Source organism: Saccopteryx bilineata, chromosome 1 (assembly GCF_036850765.1).
Source record: "Saccopteryx bilineata isolate mSacBil1 chromosome 1, mSacBil1_pri_phased_curated, whole genome shotgun sequence".
Lineage (NCBI taxonomy): Eukaryota > Metazoa > Chordata > Mammalia > Chiroptera > Emballonuridae > Saccopteryx > Saccopteryx bilineata.
The window spans coordinates 13,916,477-13,929,539 of record NC_089490.1 but is presented as its reverse complement, the minus strand read 5'-3'; the positions used below and the strand labels follow the sequence as shown (position 1 = coordinate 13,929,539).

The window sequence follows — 13,063 nt, the reverse complement described above, 5'->3', positions numbered from 1 at the left end:
GGCCATCCTGAAGGTGGGAGTCTCAAATAGGAGAAAGATTTCAAGGCTGCCTCTGGGACCCAGGTAGCATATTCTGATAAATAATTCAAGGATCCCATAGCTATAAAAAAAAAGATACATGCCATATGTTCATAATTTATTTCTCTGTCTGTAGTTAAGCTGTACAGCAAACATCCAAAAAAAAATTGTTGATAGTAGTTGCCTTTGGGTGATTTATTTCTGCTTTTTAATTTTTCATATGTTCTTTCTTTTCCTTTATGAGCAAGTATTATCTACATACTGGAAAGAATTATCTTTATACTTGGCCACTTGCCACCCTTCTTGTCCCTTAATTATATAAACACAAAAACTTGTCTTCTCTGACTCTAGCTGTGACCCGCTTTGGCCACCTCCATGCTGATCTGTAGGCTTCCTCCGGGTCCTCACCTGGTTACAGCGTCCCGGGCAGGCCGGCTGCTACCCCGCTCAGTGTCCAGCTGGGCTCGGAGAGTTGATGCTGGGGAAAGATGTCTGTGTTAGTTGGGAGAATGGGGTAAAGCAACTCTAAAATTACTATTTTAAAACCTAGGCATTGAGTGCTTGTTGTCTCTGGTTTAATTAGCTCTGGTGTGAAGTTTTCACAAGTATAATAGCAGCTAGGTTATCTATTTTCCTCGTTGCTGAAATGGAAGGGAGGGAGACTTACTATTTTAGAAATCAATGAATGGAGAGGAAAAAAAGACAAGTAATTGCTCTGCTGAAGGCCTTTTTTTGTGTTATCAAGTGCTGTTCCATATTATTAGGGTGAGTCAGCAATAATGATTCTCAATAGACCTCAACAATCTCCCGAAGACTTATTTACACTGGCACAATGGACCTAGATCTAAAAACCTTTAAAACCGAGGCCTTGGATACAGCTGTTACCTGGAGACATGTTCGTATTTGCTCTAGAAGTTTCAAGTTGTGAGGAAAGTGAAGTCCAGGGCACCGACTTGTCCCTGTTATGTGTCGAAGGCCGGAGGCCGCTTTTTATTCTGGCTACGGTGCTGAACGCCATTTCGGGAGCTGAGAGGTGGGGAGGGAGGACACATGTTCCATTCCCTGTCCTGCCAGAGGCTGAGGGCACCTCCACTCCTGGGAGCAATACAGAAAATAATATTTAGATGATGGTGTGCCTTTTTTTTTTTTCTAAACCCCTACAGATTCTTGGCTTCAGTGTATTTGCAAACAAGATAAGCATGGCCACAGAAACCAGCCAGGCGATCATTGATATGATTCCTTACAGGTTGGTGACTTCACTTTTCAAGACTACTTTTCCCGTTCTGTTGCCTTCTCTCAGCCTACGGCCACACAGGCCGGATCGATCGTCTCCACTACTGGTCTTGGGCCGTAGCCACATTCGGGTCACTGAGTTTACATTCATCTTAGAATACAGAGGGCCATGAAAGGAGCAGGCCTAGGGCAATCCCTGGTCTCTTCTCTGGTCAGCCTCGTCCAGGTGAATTGTTGGATGCAAGAAATACCACAGAGACTCATCCATTTTTCCCCTAATACATAATGCAACCTCCATACCCATCTGATTAACACTCAAGGGTGGGACGAGAGGGTGCCTTTTGTGTTCTTCGCCTCTCTCCTGGGGCTCAGTGTTCATGCGATGATCGTTCCTTCTGGCTTTAGCCACTTGGACCAAATCAGTATCCCTGAGCAATATTACAGTATTACTCTGAATAGAATGCTATCCTCAAACAGCCTGGCATATAGAATTCTTATGGGCTCACAATTAATTTACCTTATAATTCCTGCCAGTAACTAGGGGGCCTCACTCTTCTGTTAGGAAACGATCATTTCTTTCACCTTGATCAAATGAATCCCTTTAGCTAAGAAAGGCAATATACTGCCGTGTTTTGACTCATAGGCAGGCTTTTGAAGAACATTGTTCCTTTCCTCACACTGTTCAATAGGGAAGACTGCAGAGATTCTGCCTAGCACCGCCCCCCTCCCCCAGGATAAAGAAGCAGGCTATTTTGACACAACCAGATTGAATTAAGCTCATGTCCTGCCAGTTCTCATTGAAATCTGATGATGGCTCCATTCATTTGAAATTCTGTTCAATTGGAAAAGCAAAAAAAAAAAAAAAAAAAGTAAGGAGACCACCAGGGAATGTGACTGTAAACAAGGTTTGATCTCTGCCCTCAGAAAAAAGTAACATAAATGATGGGATCGATACTTTATATAATTAATTTCCTTTGCTCCTCCCACTAATATGAGATAGATTTAAACTAAGGCATACCAAGTTTAAGTCACTTATCCACGTAGCTGGTTAGTGGCAGTAATTAAGAAATAATTACACAAGAATAAACTCTGTTTCAGGTACTCACAGCTGTAAGCCTACTTGCGTCCACCCCACCCCTGTGTGGTAAGATAGGAGCCTAACTTTGTTCTTTTACATTTGCATAGTCAGCTGTCCCAGCTCCTTTGGGGAAGAGACCTCTTTTCCAACCGAATGATCTTGGCATGCTCGCTGAGAATCAATTGACCAAAAACGTTTGGGTTTATTTTTATTTTTTGGGTTTTTAAAATTTTTTAATTGAATTTATTGGGGTGACATTGGTTAATGAAATTATATAGGTTCCCATTGTACAAGTCTATAATATATACATAATCTGCAGGGTTTACTCTTGAACTCTTCATTCTATTCCCTTGATTTCTATGTCTACCCCTTGAAGCAAGGTTGGAAATGGACAAGTTTGAGCCGCCCAACTGTACTCTTCATTTTCAAGGTTGTTTTGGGGCATTCAGAGGTTTTTTTGTTTGTTTTTGGTTTTGGTTTTGCAATTCCATATGAATTTTAGAATCAGCTCTTCCATTTCTGCAAAAGTGGTCATTGGGATTTTGATAGGAATTGTATTGCCTCTACATATTGTTCTGAGGCTCTTCCTGGCCAAATACATAAAATATGCTTAAGATCAAACTTATTTTTTTTACCCTTGGAACATGCTGTGGAACCAACCTGTTGTTTTGGAAATTGTTAAATAAGGGGAACAAATCAAGTATTTCTCATGCCTTCCCTGTAAGAACTGCTCTTTGGGGATGTATGAATAGCTGATAAGACGTTTCACTTTATAAAAGAATTATATCCAAGAAAGGGAGAAGGAATTATAGAATTAGACTATCACTACTCAGGGATATTACCGTATCATCTGCTGACATCACAAAAGTAGACAATTGGTAACCAACTCTCAGAAAAAGAAATTAAGAAAACAATTCCATTTACAATTGCATCAAAAAAGAATAAAATACCTAAGAGTAATTTTTTTTTTTTGTATTTTTCTGAAGCTGGAAATGGGGAGGCAGTCAGACAGACTCCCGCATGCGCCCGACCAGAATCCACCCGGCACGCCCACCAGGGGGCGATGCTCTGCTCATCCGGGGCATCACTCTGTTGCGACCAGAGCCACTCTAGCGCCTGGGGCAGAGGCCATGGAGCCATCCCCAGTGCCTGGGCCATCTTTTGCTCCAATGGAGCCTCGGCTGCGGGAGGGGAAGAGAGAGACAGAGAGGAAGGAGAGGGGGAGGGGTGGAGAAGCAGATTGGCGCCTCTCCTGTGTGCCCTGGCCGGGAATCAAACCCGGGACTTCCGCATGCCAGGCCGACGCTCTACCACTGAGCCAACCAGCCAGGGCCCCTAAGAGTTAATTTAACGAAAGAGGTGAAAGACCTGTACACTGACAACTATAAGACATGGATGAAAAGAAACTGGAGAAGACACAAATAAATAAAAGGATATCCCATGCTCATGGATTGGGAAAATTAGTATTGTTAAAACCTCCATGTATCCAAAACAAGCTACACAGTCAGTGCAATTCCTATCCAAATTCCAATGTCCTATTTCACAGAAATAGAACAGACAACTCTAAAATCTGTATGAAATCTCAAAAGATCCTATATAGCCAAAGAAATCTTGAAAAAGATGAACAGTACATAAAACTTGATAATGATAAAACAACTGTTACTGGTTTATGTCTTTTTTTTACTGTTTTTTCCCCCCCTTCTTTTCCAAGTGAGAGGAGGGAAGATAGAGAGACAGACTCTCGTGTACACCCTTACCAGGATCCATCCAGCAACCCCCGTCTGGGACTGATGCTCTGCCCATATTGGGCCATGTTCGCAACTGAGCTATTTTTAGCACCTGAGGCGGAGGCTCCATGGAGCTATTCATCCTTCAGCGCCCAGGGCTGATGCACTTGAACCAGTTGAGCCATGGCTGTGGGAGGTGGAGAAAGAGAGAAGGTGGAGGTGGAGGTGTGGAGAAGCAGATGGTATCTTCTCCTGTATGTCCTGACCAGGAATCAAACCCAGGACATCTACATGCTGGGCCAATGCTCTACCACTGAGCAAACTGGCCAGGGCCTTTTTATTGTTATTTTAGAATTGACTCTTTCTACTTATGAAAAAAACAAGTGTGCTATAAAACAGTCTGCCATGTTATGCCAGCAGCAGCCTTGTACATCTTGTTTACCATGTCTCTGATTGCATCATTTTCTTTTGTGCTCGATGTAATCTCGTGTTGTTTCCATTCACTGTGGCCACTAAGCATACAAAATTGACTGTTAAGGTTATTAGTAAGAGGTCATGTTGAAGGGTGGACCTGGAAATAAAATGAACAGTGATTAAGGACTATGAGCTGGAAAATCAGTGACGGCTATTGCTCACAAGTGAGACATATTCCGTGCCACTGTAGCACTGATTCTGAAAAGCAAGAATGAATTGATGGAAACTGTTAAAGGATCTACTTCATTGAAAGCAACAAGACTAACAAAAACTTGAGAAGGGCTGTGTCAGACATGGAGAAACTTCCAATGACCTGGATTGAAGACCAGATACAGTAGCATATCCCTCTCAGCACCATGACAATCGCAGCCACAGCAAAAAATTTTTTGTTTGTGATCTTGAAAAAAAAGGCTAGACTCAACTACAGTGTTGTATTTACTGCTAGAGCTGGGTGGTTTAAATGATTAAAGATTCACTACCTACCATGAAAGTGAGGGGTGAGTCTGTGAGCGCTGATGAACTTTTGGAAACTCTGGGTGAGCTGGTTGTGGAGGAAAATTCCTTGCCGGAATACATATTCAATAGGGATAAAACCTCCCTACTCTGCCAGTGGATGCCAAAAAGAACTTCTATCCATAGGCAGGCTGCTGCGGACCAGCGCATCTCCTAATTCTGGGTTTTGAGGGAAAACAGTGCGGAATTAAGAAAACAGACTTATTAAGAAAAAAGGATGGGACCAGGAGGACTCTTGAATGCTGATAGCAATATGCGAGTGCCCCATAGCCCCAGTTTGCTTTATTATATAACCATATGCAAATCAAGGAACTCCTTGATACAAAGTTACACATCCGAGGCTAAAACAGGAACTCTCCCAAGGCATAAATAGGAATCCCCCTACCATGCATAAGTGAAATCAACCAACATCTGAACAAACAAAGAGTAAGGGCATGTAAATTGCTTCCAGCAACTTAAGGAAGCAAGTGAAGTGGGTGCAAATACTCAGCATCATAGCCAATATGGAGGTGGTGGGATGAGAACTTAGCCTTTTGCTAAGCCTCAAATCTACAATGGCATTTTGCCATTTATGGTCCACAACAGCAGGTCAAGCAATTCTGGGTCTCAAGGCTTTTAAGACAGGATAACAGTCTTGCTTGGGGACAATGTTGCAGGCTACAAATTGAAATCCTTTGTGATCTGGCACACTGAGAACCCCAGCATCTTCAGCCATACCAATAAGCACACGCCACCTGTGTACTGCAGAAGCAGTGCATCATGGATAACCCAGCTCATCTTCCAACACGCCCTTCTGAATTGCTATGCCAGCACAATGGAGAAGTACTTTTTGGAGAATAACATACCTGTCAAGATTTTGCTTATTGCTGATAATATCCCCTAATGTCCTCCTTTTATTGGTGATCTCATCCCAATAGCAAAGCATTGTTTCTCCCTCCAAATATCACCTCTTTTTTTTTTTTTTTTTGTATTTTTCTGAAGTTGGAAACGGGGAGGCAGTCAGACAGACTCCCTCATGCGCCCGACCGGGATACACCCGGCATGCCCACCAGGGGGCAATGCTCTGCCCATCTGGGGTGTCACTCTGTTGCAACCAGAGCCATTCTAGCGCCTGAGGCAGAGGCCACAGAGCCATCATCAGCGCCTGGGCCAACTTTGCTCCAATGGAGCCTTGGCTGCAGGAGGGGAAGAGAGAGACAGAGAGGAAGGAGAGGGGTAGGGGTGGAGAAGCAGATGGGCGCTTCTCCTGTGTGCCCTGCCGGGAATCAAACCCGGGACTCCTGCACACCAGGCCAACGCTCTACCCCTGAGCCAACCAGCCAGGGCCTCACCTCTTTTTTTTTTTTAAGTGAGAAGAGGGGAGATAGTGAGGCAGACTCCCACATGTGCCCTGACAAGGATCCACCCAGAAACCCTTATCTTGGGTCAATGCTTGAATCAACCAAGCTATTTTTAGCACCTGAGATGGATGCTTGGACCAAGAGCTATCCTCAGCACCCAGGCCAATGCTAGAACCAATCGAACCACTGGCTGTGGGAGAGGAAGAGAGAGAGAAGGGGTAGATAGAGGGGGAGTGAAGCAGGTGGTCGCTTCTCCTGTGTGCCCTGACCAGGAATTAAACCTGGAACATCCATACACTGGACTGACATTCTATCCACTGAGTCAGCCGCCAGGGCTAAACATCTGGGATCAAAGTTCTTCGATCCAACCAATAGATCAAGGAATTATAACAGCTTTTAAGCTTACTACCTAAGGAGGACCTTTGGTCAGGTTATTGCTGCAACTAACAGACACTGAGAAGACATTGATGCAGTTCTGGAAGGATTACAACAATCTATAACTGCATCAGGAATCTCACTTGGGCCTGACCATGAGGTGGCACAGTGGACAGAGTTTCGGACTGGGATGCAGAGGACCCACGTTCAAGATCCTGAGGTCGCCAGCTTGACAACGTGCTCATCTGGTTTGAGCAAAGCTCACCAGCTTAAGCCCAAGGTCTCTGGCTCGAGCAAGGGGTCACTCGTTCTGCTGTAGCCCCTCAGTCAAGGCACATATGAGAAAGCAATCAATGAACAATTAAAGTGCCACAACAAAGAATTGATGTTTCTCATCTCTCTCCTTTCCTGTCTGTCCCTATCTGTCCCTCTCTCTGTCTCTGTCACACACACACAAAAAAGAATTTTGTTTGGGCCCTGGTCGGATAGCTCAGTTGGTTAGAGCATTGTCCTGAAGTGCAGAGGTTGCCGGTTCGATCCCTGGTCAGGGCACATACAGGAACAGATCAATGTTCTTGTCTGTCTCTCTCTCTCTCTCTCCCTCCTTCTCTGGCTAAATAAATTTTTTTAAAAATAAGTAAAATAAGAATCTTGCTTGGGCTTGAGGTAATGTCACCAAGGAGTGTATGAATGGCATCAGAAAGAATACACTCAACAGTTTTCTCATGACTTCAAAGTATTTGCCGGCCTGACTATGATGGCACAGTGGATAAGTGTCAACCTGGAATGCTGAGGTCACTGGTTCAAAACCCTGGGCTTGCCTGGTCAAGGCACATGTGGGAGTTGATGCTTTCTTCTCCTGCCTCTCCCTTCTCTCTCTCTAAAATGAATAAAGTCATTTAAAAAATTTAAAAAACAACAACAAAAACCAAAGTATTTGCCAAGGGTGAGGAGGTTGCAAAAACCAACAAGCTGTGGTTGAGACGGCAAACCACTCTAACCTGGGTGTGGGTGAGGCTGACATTGAGGAACCTGCAGAGGCAGTTCCTGAGAAACTGACTAATGAGGAGCTGTTGAAACTGGAACAGGAACACATAGCTGAAGAAGGAGAAAAGGAAACTGCGGGAGAAAAACAGAGGAGAATCTCCAGCTAAATTAACAGTGAGAGGGTTAACAGGAGTTTTTTCAGACCTCAACTGCTCCTTAAAAAGTTTGAAAACCTAGGCCCTGGCCGGTTGGCTCAGTAGTAGAGTGTCGGCCTGGCGTGCAGGAGTCTCAGGTTCGATTCCTGGCCAGGGCACACAGGAGAGACACCCATCTGCTTCTCCACCCCTCCCCCTCTCCTTCCTCTCTCTCTCTCTCTTCCCCTCCTGCAGCTGAGGCTCCATTGGAGCAAAGTTGGCCCGGGCGCTGAGGATGGCTCTGTGGCCTCTGCCTCAGGCGCTAGAATGGCTCTGATTGCAATAGAGCGACGCCCCAGATGGGCAGAGCATCGCCCCCTGGTGGGCATGCCAGGTGGATCCCAGTCAGGCACATGTGGGAGTTTGTCTGACTGCCTCCCCGTTTCCAGCTTCAGAAAAAAAAAAAAAAAAGTTTGAAAACCTAGACCCACCACCAAAAGGTTTCTATTAATAGAAAAAAACAAATGTTCACGGTGCATTCTCTGCTTACAATCCAACTATGGATTGTAAAAACCAGAAACAAACCAAGCACACCACCAGGGACGTGTTTCTGGAGAGAGCGAGACCTCCGGAAGAGCCCCAGTCAGGCCCTTCAGACGTGTTCCAGAAGAAGGTGTCATTAACCTAGGGGACGACAGCGCCGTCCTTGTTGTTGCCCCTGACGATCGTCCAGGGCGACAAGGTGGGAAGACAGTGATGCTGACGACCCTCAAACTATGTACGACTATGCTCGTGTTCGTGTGTGTTTTAGTTTTTAACCAAAAAAAAAAATTTTTAAAGAAAAAGATTAAAAAAAACCTTTTTTTAAATTTAAATTTTAAAAAAGAGAAAAGTAATAGAATAAGGATATGAAAAAAGAAAACATTTTTGTACAGCTGTACAATGTGTTCATAATTTAAGGTGTTATTACAAAAGAGTTGAAAAGTTAAAAAAGAATTTTTAAGTTTATGAAGTAAAACGGTTACAGTAAGCTAAGGTTACTTTATTATTGAAGAAATAAAATTACTTTTTAAAATAAATTTAATGTATCCCAGCCAAAGTGTACAGGGTTTATAAAATATGCAGTGTGCAGTAATGTCCTAGGTCTCTGAATTCGCTCACCACTCACTCACAAACTCACCCAGAGCAATGTCCAGTCCTGCAAGGTCCATTCATGGTAAGTGCCTTATATACAGGATACCATATTTTATCTTTTATATCATATTCTTGCAGTGCCTTTTCTATGTTTAGATATCTTTAAATACACAAACACTTACCATTGTTTACAATTGCCTACAGTATTCAGTACAGTGACATGCTGTACAGGTTTGTAGCCTAGGAGCAATAGGCTATATACCATATAGCGTAGGAGTGTAATAGGCTCTACAATCTAGGTTTGTGCAAGTGCACTCTGTGATGTTTGCACAATGATGAAATCACCTAATGACACATTTCTCAGAATGCATCCCCATGTGTTAAGCAATACATGGCTATAGAGGTATCCACAGGCAGATTTGAGCAGTCAAAAGAATCAGTGAACTTGAAGATAGGACAGTGGAAATGATTGAGTCTGAGAAAGAGGAAAGAAAAAAAAATGGAAGAAAAGTGAAAAGAGCCTAAGGGGTGTCTGGAACACCATCAGGAAGACTAACCTATGCATCATGGAAGTCTCAGAAGCAAAAGAAAAAGAGAAAAAGGATGGAGAGAACAGTTGAAGAAATAATGGCTAAAACTCCAAATTTGATGAAAGACATGAATGTAAACATCTAAGAAGCTCAACAAATTCCTAGTAAGATGAACTCAAAGAGACCCACACCCAGACACATTATAATCAAACTTTCACGTGGCAAAGAGATCATCTTGAAAGCAGCAGAAGAGAAGTGACTCATTACACACAAATACTCCTCAATAAAATAAGAGCAGAGTTCTTGTCTGAAACTTTAGAGGCCAGAATGCAGTGGGTCAATATATTCAAAGTTCTAGGAGAAATATTAAAAACAAAAACCACCTACCAATTAAGAATCCTATGCCCAGCAAAACTCTCCTTCAAAAGTGAAGGAGAAATTAAGACATTCCCAGATAAACAAAAATGGAGGGAGTTTATTACCACGAGAACTGCCCTGCCAACAAAGCGCGGGGGAGTCCTGTCAGATCAAATGAAAGGATACTAGACAGTAACTTGAGGCTGTATGAAGAAATAAATATCTCAATACAAGTAAATATGGGGCAATCATGAAAGTTACTGTTATTGTTACAATGGTTTGTAACTCCACATTATGATTTCTACATAATTTAAGAGACTAATGAATTTTTAAAAATTATTTGTGTTAGGAGTATACAATATATGAGATACAATTTTGCAACATCAGTAACCAAAAGAGTTGGGGATAGAGCTATAAAAGAACAGAATTTTTTTTATGTTATTGAAATTAAGCTGGTATAAATTCAAGTTAGAGTGTTCTAACTTTAGTATATTAAATGTAATCTCTATGGTTACCACAAAAGAAATAACTATAAAATGTACACAGAAGGAAAATAGAAAGGAATTTAAACACATCATTACAAAAAATGAACTAAGTATCAATGATCACATTGTATACCTCTTACCATTTTATTTGTCAAATGTACCTCAATAAAGAGAACAAAAAGAACAAACATATGTTAAGAAAATAAATAAGTCAGCTAAACAGAAAAGAAAACAGTATTGCCCAAAATAAAGGACAAATAAAGCTATAAGGCATGTAGAAAACAAATGGCAAGATTACAGAAGTTCCTCCTTATCAGTAATTACTTTAAATGTAAATGGATTAAACTCTCCAGCCAAAAGACAGAGATTTGCAGAATGGATAAAAACACAGGATCCAACTGTATGCTTTCTGCAAAAGGCCCATATTATATCCAAAGAGACAAACATTTGAAAGTGACAGGATGGGAAAGAGATATTCCATGTAAATAGTACCCAAAAGAGAGCAGGAGTGGGTATACTAATATATGACAAAATAGACTTTAAATTTAAAAAGCCATACGTGAAAAATCTAGAGCAAATATCACAATGTTTATAGACTGAAAGCTTTTTCTCTAAGATCAAGAACAGGACAAGGATGCCCACTCTCACCAGTTCTATTCAACACAGTTACTGTGAATGAGCACAGAGTTTCAGTTTTACAGGATGGAAAGAGTTACGGGGTCGGTGATGGTGGTGGTTGCACATTATGAATGTATTTCATACTCCAAAACTGTACGTTTAAAAATGCATAAGATGGTAAATTTCACGTCATGTGTATTTTACCACAATAACCAAAACTTGAAGGAAAAAAAAAAAGCTACAGGAAGGAAGAGGTGGCTGGAACTGGAAATAATGTGGATAAAGGGCAACGACTAAAATTTTATCCCCGTAAGATTTGCCTGTGAATAGAAGAGAATTAATTCACTGAGCTTTTTAGCTCTAAACCATCTTAGATATGCTATCTCCCTATCGTTTACCCACTGGTGTGGTCTTGAACAGTGTAAATAAACCGTGTCTCCTCGGTCTTTGTGGGGCATTTATTTATTTTTTCCTGTTTTGTTTTTTTCTCATCGCTACACAGCAGAAACCTCGTACTAGAAGATAGCATTTCATGTTCTTTTAACGGATTTTGTAATTTGGCTTAGTTTGAGGGCAGTGTTGGCAGGCTGCTACCTCAATTGTTCTTATCTCTTACTGTTACTTTTTTTTTTTTTTTTAACGCATCCGGTCTGCCCTGTATAATAAGGATGGAGCGGGGGAGGGGCCAATACATGATTCCTGCTCTCCAGGAATAATTCCCCCACATTTTATTCCAGCTTCCTGTTTCCGGAAGCGCCAGACTTCCAACTTCTTCCGAAAGTCCTTTTAGAAGCCTTCTCCCTAGCTTTCGTGAGCACCGCACTGCTAATATTCGTGGGCAGGAAGACTGCCAGTGCCCATAACTACAAAGTCAATTCCAACCAGGTGAGAAGGAGAGGCCTTTCTATGACTGTCCCTGACCCTTCAGTCTTTGTTCTCCAAGCTGAGCCTCCTGCCAAGGTGGCAACCGGATTCTTCTGTAACCAGGGAACCACCTGGGCCATAATTTGAACTGTAATTACCAAAGGAGTTTTGAGAAGTGGGGCACACGTAACTCTGACCCCACCTGAGTGATAGCGAGCGTTCTTCCCCTAGACCAGACAGGGCGTAGGGGTGCAAGAAGGTAGCCTATGTCATCATGTTGTTAGGCTAGGAGAGCTCCTCTCCTCTTCATTTTATCTTCCTTCCCACCCAGTCCTTAGAAATCAACCCCAGTCTGAGGTTCAATCAGAAATGACACGGAACAGCAAAACCAGGCTGCTAATGTAATTAAGTCGATCTTCCAGAAATAGTTGTCTTTTTTTTTTTTTTTTTTAATTTTGAAAAATCTCCAATCATTCCGAGTTTGGCTTAACTTTCCCAAGGACTCAAAAAGGACATATGGAAGCATGAGGTGTCCCACTCTGACATTTAGGATCAAGAGAGGAAAATTGTACAATGTACTCTGTCATTCTAAGCCCTAGCGAGCGTGAGAAAGAGGATAATAAGGCAAAAGTCTCCTTTTCTCGCTTTGGAAAAGTGCTTTCCCCTTGGTGACTAGCTAACATCAGGTTTCAGCCTCCTCTGGACATCAGCCTTGCCGTCCTTATGTTCTTTCGAATTGATATATTGTGTTATTTGAATTGATATAAACAACCTATCCTCATACACAGGAGATAGACAGTATACTTTGAGTTCAAATTCCAACCAGCATTTTTCAACAAACAGCCCGAATTGTTTGCCGTTTCGTTGTAGGATTTAATAGCCCTCGGCCTTGGCAATGTGGTCAGCTCCTTTTTTAGATCCTGCGTGTTTACCGGTGCTGTTGTCAGGACTGTGATCCAGGATAAATGTGGTGGGAGACAACAGGTATGTTGAAACAGAATTTGATCTCTAACCTACAGAGATATTATGTCTATTCATAAATATATTCATAGAAAAGCATTGCATTAGTTTAATCATGTTGTTTTATTATTTTTTTTTATTATTGAATTCATTGGGGTGGTTTTGAATTCACTATGTAGGTTTCAGGTGTATAATTCTAGAACACATCATCTGTCTATTGTATTGTGCGTTCACCA

General features: G+C 42.1%; 1 protein-coding gene across 1 annotated transcript in view; it reads left to right on the top strand.

Annotated features, from left to right (window-relative positions):
* SLC26A8 (solute carrier family 26 member 8) overlaps positions 1-13,063 on the top strand; it is a 78,848-nt gene that overhangs the window by 40,942 nt on the left and 24,843 nt on the right. Inside the window, exons 8-10 of the mRNA XM_066252916.1 lie at positions 1,182-1,264; positions 11,741-11,888; positions 12,738-12,851. Coding sequence (XP_066109013.1) covers positions 1,182-1,264; positions 11,741-11,888; positions 12,738-12,851 — 345 coding nt within the window. The remainder of the gene's footprint in view (positions 1-1,181; positions 1,265-11,740; positions 11,889-12,737; positions 12,852-13,063) is intronic.